Source organism: Gigantopelta aegis, chromosome 6 (assembly GCF_016097555.1).
Source record: "Gigantopelta aegis isolate Gae_Host chromosome 6, Gae_host_genome, whole genome shotgun sequence".
Taxonomy (NCBI): Eukaryota; Metazoa; Mollusca; class Gastropoda; order Neomphalida; family Peltospiridae; genus Gigantopelta; species Gigantopelta aegis.
Genome location: NC_054704.1, coordinates 98,411,318 through 98,417,317, shown reverse-complemented (window position 1 = coordinate 98,417,317; position 6,000 = coordinate 98,411,318). Strand labels below are relative to the sequence as shown.

At 37.3% G+C, this 6,000-nt stretch overlaps 1 protein-coding gene across 1 annotated transcript in view; it reads right to left on the bottom strand.

Moving 5' to 3' along the window:
• Positions 1-232: 232 nt before the first annotated feature.
• The window catches only part of LOC121375203 (cytochrome P450 4B1-like), a 29,873-nt gene continuing 24,105 nt past the window's right edge, over positions 233-6,000 (bottom strand). Inside the window, exons 10-12 of the mRNA XM_041502502.1 lie at positions 3,349-3,521; positions 1,069-1,182; positions 233-672 (exon numbers count right to left, since the gene is read on the bottom strand). Coding sequence (XP_041358436.1) covers positions 402-672; positions 1,069-1,182; positions 3,349-3,521 — 558 coding nt within the window. The 3' untranslated portion in view covers positions 233-401. The remainder of the gene's footprint in view (positions 673-1,068; positions 1,183-3,348; positions 3,522-6,000) is intronic.

Below are 6,000 nucleotides of genomic sequence, written 5' to 3'. Positions count from 1 at the left end.
TGTTTAAATAAGTACACAGTGTATTACAAACTTATACTTTTCAGATCAGTCTGGTGAAAGATCTCAAAACCACATGTTGTGTACATCAAAATATGTATGATGAGTTAAAAAAAGAGTTTGTTTGACATTACTAGAAAACATTGATTTATTAATCATCAGCTATTGGATGTCAAACATTTAGTAATTTAGACATATAGTCTAAAAACGGATCTTTTATATGCACCATTCCATAGACACAATAGCATATACCACAGCCTTTGATATAACAGTCGTAGTGCACTGGCTGAAACAAGAAATAGCCCAATAAGCCCACTGACAGGGATCGATCCTAGACTGACCGTGCATCAGGCGAGTGTTTTATCACTGGACTGAGTGCTACCTGATGAGTTAAAAAGAACATCTTAAATAATATCCGCAGTCAACTTGAGCGATGGTTCGGGTTTCATCGTGAGTCGTAGCTGCTTCTTGTACGTCACGTCAGGAAGGGGATGAAATGTAAACTCATGAATGAGCAATGCAAGAATCACTTTCATCTCCATGGTGGCAAACTTCTGGCCAATACATATGCGGGATCCCGCCAAGAATGGCAGAAAGGTATATGGTTTCACCTCTTCTTCATTCATAAACCTTTCTGGTCTAAATTCTTCAGGATCTTTCCAAATTAATGGACTCCTGAAAAGATTGAGAAAAAATTACAACATTCAAATACTGAAAAGAATTTCTATGTAATTAAAAGTCACACCTACCAAGAAATGATTTGGTTTTGCTCATAATTGCACTGATGGTTGTTTAGTTCATCTAAAAGCATGTTAACATATTTCAAATTAATAAATTAAACTTTTTTTTATAATATGTAAAACTGATATATATTTGTTTAACAAGCACTGAGTAGCGAAAAAAAAAAAAAATGAAGAGAGAACAAAAAAAGAAGTGTTTTTCAGAAATGAAAATAAAAATATAACCAGCCATTAATAATATGTTGCCTTGTCATATCAACTAATTATTTTATCATCTACGATTATGACATTTTAAATATTACTATTTTAAGGTGTTTTCTATTTGTTTTACCTTGCCATTGCTCCCATCTGCAGATTCATTACTGTCCCAGCTGGGATAAAATGACCATTAATGACATCATCATTCACAGCTTGTCTGAATGTCATAGGAACCGAAGGATAGAGTCTGTAAAAAAAAGCCCCAAAACAAATCCATTCAATTAACTTATACATACATTTTGTATGTGGACAAAGAATACAACAGAATGAGAAACCATGAAACATAATACTTCCTATACCGTACCAATATCAACTTAAGTATTTTGCTAAAACAGCATTCATCTGAAATGAAACCAGTTGAAAGACTCATATCCGGTGGTCCCATTAGATTAGTTTTTATTTCGAATTAGTGCTCTTTGATTCACCAAACAACCAACCCCTGCAATTAAGAAAATGTCCACAGCAAAAAAAGACCTTGCCATTGAAAAAACCCTGAATATAGTCCAAGGCATGAACATTTACAAATAATAGAAAAAAATGCATCTCCAGTTTTGCAAACAGAAGTACTCCAAATTTTATGGTATTATGGAGAATTAAAAAGTTTGTTTTATTTAACGACGCCACTAGAGCACATTGATTTTTAATCTTATCATCGGCTATTGGACGTCAAACATATGGTCATTCTGACACTGTTTTTAGAGGAAACCCGCTGTCGCCACATAGGCTACTCTTCTTTACGACAGGCAGCAAGGGATCTTTTATTTGCGCTTCCCACAGGCAGGATAGCACAAACCATGGCCTTTGTTGAACCAGTTATGGATCACTGGTCGGTGCAAGTGGTTTACACCTACCCATTGAGCCTTGCGGAGCACTCACTCAGGGTTTGGAGTCGGTATTTGGATTAAAAATCCCATGCCTCGACTGGGATCCGAACCCAGTACCTACCAGCCTGTAGACCGATGGCCTGCCACGACGCCACCGAGGCCGGTTTATGGAGAATTAAAAAGGTTCCCTTTAGAAATACAAGTAAAGTTACGAATGGTGTCATTTTGGAGTAAACTGGTTAAAGATGAAAATAAACTTAGTAGTATTTTATATAAATCATTGTTTTCTTTAAACAGTAGTGAAAGAAATCAATTTAAATGGTTGAAATTATAAAAAGTATTTTCGATAACACGGGAATGGGGTACATCTATACCAATCAAAATAATGATTTCAAATCGTGTAAACAATTAAAACAAAACCTCCGCGATCAATTTATACAACAGTGGTACTCGGACATTACAAACTCTTCTAGGGGTAAATTTTATAAATTATTTAAAACAGAATTTTACTTCGAAACCTATTTGTCGAGATTGTACATGTAGTACCAAAATAGATGCTGGATAACTAACTTGCGTACGTCAAATTTAAGATTACCAATCGAAACTGGCAGATGGTTTAATGTTCCCATAGAAAATGGAATATGCAAACTTTGTAATACTGATATTGGAGTTGAATATCATTACTTATTTAATTGTAAAAATTATAATATTGAAAACATTAGAAGAAAATATATAAAACAATATTATACAATTAATCCTAGCGTTTTTAAAATGAAAGGTATGCTGTCATTATGTAATGCACCATTATCAAAAAACCTAGCTATATTTATTAAAAGATTATCTTGTCTTGTGAACTGACGTTTCTCCACACATTTGAGCTATTTTGATTGCATATCCTGTGTTCTATGTTAACTATAGATACTTCTTTGTTGATGCCTGTTCTTGTCATGTATGTTAATTATGTATTTGAAAATGTCCTCTGTTACATATTGTAATGTGTCTGAGTGTTGTTTAATAAATCTTGAATCTTGCAATAACGTGCCGTGGAGAAGTAACAATTGAAAATGTCCTCTGTTACACATTGTAATGTGTCTGAGTGTTGTTTAATAAATCTTGAATCTTGCAATAACATGCCGTGGAAAACTAACAATTCCACAGCAATCTCCAGACATTGCTGGTTGCCGTGGTCATTTTCAGGGGCTGAAGAACATGGTATGTGCAAAAGTATATTATAAGAGTATTACTGGCAATAAAACATTAAGTCTATGTAGTGTAATGTTTTCGTTCTCTCTGGGCCAAATGTCAGTTACAAGATGTTAGGAACATAGGCTCACTGTTATACAATAATTCTTCACTGTATGAATTACGCGATGTTGACAACAGAATTACCTCAGTTTTAGCCATGCAAAAAAACCCAAAGCCCTCAACATCTCACCAAACAAGAAACTGAAATCAGCATTTGCAAAATTTGGAATTAGTTTAAAGTGGATCAACATTTACAACAAACACCTTGCCAATAATATAATTACCTCTGTATTTCTTTCACAAAACATGAGAGATATGTCATTTTTTCCAAGTGCTCAAAGGTCAGGGTTTCTCCTTTAGGTGGCAATACAGTTGTGACTTCTTGGCGCACTCTAGCCATTACTTCTGGTCTCTGGGCCAAACACAGCAGGGACCAGCATATCGCAGTGGACGTGGTCTGAAGAAAAACAGTGGATCTCAGAAAATTTGAAACTGCTTCAGTGATAGATATTATATGACTAAAAGAAACAAACAAATCTTGAAAATATGGCTTGGTTTCCGTAGCAAGATTTCAGTTGTTGAACATTATTAGGAAAGTGAAGAAATATGCATATTAGTGTCTACCATGTTTATTACAGCATTTATGCCAATAGAAAGAAAATGTTAAAGTTAAAGTTTGTTTTGATTAATGACACAACTAGAGCACATTGATTAATTAATCACAGGCTAATGGATGTCAAACATTGGGTATGGTAAATCTGAGACTTAAGTCATCAGAAGAAACCCACTGCATGTTTTTCTAATGCAGCAAGGGATCTTTTATATGCATTTTTCCACAAACAGGAGAGCACATACCACGGCCTTTGACCAGCTGTGATGCACTGGTTGGAACAAGAAAAAACCCCAATGAGTTGAATGGATCTACCGAGGTGGTTCAATCCTGTGACACAAGCACCTAAAGCGAGCACTCAACTGACTGAGCTAAACCCTGGACCCAATAAAAATGAAGCCAACTACCGATAGCATGGCTCAACACTGACAGGGAACAGGCAAGAAGTGCTGCTTGAAATGCACAATATGGTTTCTGATAATCAGTTTCAACTACTGATACATTCCTATAGCACGGCTCGACACTGACAGGGAACAGGCAAGAAGTGCTGCTTGAAATGCACAATATGGTTTCTGATAATCAGTTTCAACTACTGATACATTCCTATAGCACGGCTCGACACTGACAGGGAACAGGCAAGAAGTGCTGCTTGAAATGCACAATATGGTTTCTGATAATCAGTTTCAACTACTGATACATTCCTATAGCACGGCTCGACACTGACAGGGAACAGGCAAGAAGTGCTGCTTGAAATGCACAATATGGTTTCTGATAATCAGTTTCAACTACTGATACATTCCTATAGCACGGCTCGACACTGACAGGGAACAGGCAAGAAGTGCTGCTTGAAATGCACAATATGGTTTCTGATAATCAGTTTCAACTACTGATACATTCCTATAGCACGGCTCGACACTGACAGGGAACAGGCAAGAAGTGCTGCTTGAAATGCACAATATGGTTTCTGATAATCAGTTTCAACTACTGATACATTCCTATAGCACGGCTCGACACTGACAGGGAACAGGCAAGAAGTGCTGCTTGAAATGCACAATATGGTTTCTGATAATCAGTTTCAACTACTGATACATTCCTATAGCACGGCTCGACACTGACAGGGAACAGGCAAGAAGTGCTGCTTGAAATGCACAATATGGTTTCTGATAATCAGTTTCAACTACTGATACATTCCTATAGCACGGCTCGACACTGACAGGGAACAGGCAAGAAGTGCTGCTTGAAATGCACAATATGGTTTCTGATAATCAGTTTCAACTACTGATACATTCCTATAGCACGGCTCAACACTGACAGGGAACAGGCAAGAAGTGCTGCTTGAAATGCACAATATGGTTTCTGATAATCAGTTTCAACTACTGATACATTCCTATAGCACGGCTCGACACTGACAGGGAACAGGCAAGAAGTGCTGCTTGAAATGCACAATATGGTTTCTGATAATCAGTTTCAACTACTGATACATTCCTATAGCACGGCTCAACACTGACAGGGAACAGGCAAGAAGTGCTGCTTGAAATGCACAATATAATTTCTGATAATCAGTTTCAACTACTGATACATTCCTATAGCACGGCTCAACACTGACAGGGAACAGGCAAGAAGTGCTGCTTGAAATGCACAATATGATTTTTGATAATCAGTTTCAACTACTGATACATTCCTATAGCACGGCTTGACATTGATAAGAACAGGCAAGAAGTGCTGCTTGAAATGCACAATATGGTTTCTGATTATCAGTTTCAACTACTGATACATTCCTATAGCACGGCTCAACACTGACAGGGAACAGGCAAGAAGTGCTGCTTGAAATGCACAATATGGTTTCTGATAATCAGTTTCAACTACTGATACATTCCTATAGCACGGCTCGACACTGACAGGGAACAGGCAAGAAGTGCTGCTTGAAATGCACAATATGGTTTCTGATAATCAGTTTCAACTACTGATACATTCCTATAGCACGGCTCAACACTGACAGGGAACAGGCAAGAAGTGCTGCTTGAAATGCACAAATATAATTTCTGATAATCAGTTTCAACTACTGATACATTCCTATAGCACGGCTCAACACTGACAGGGAACAGGCAAGAAGTGCTGCTTGAAATGCACAATATAATTTCTGATAATCAGTTTCAACTACTGATACATTCCTATAGCACGGCTCAACACTGACAGGGAACAGGCAAGAAGTGCTGCTTGAAATGCACAATATGGTTTCTGATAATCAGTTTCAACTACTGATACATTCCTATAGCACGGCTCGACACTGACAGGGAACAGGCAAGAAGTGCTGCTTGAAATGCAC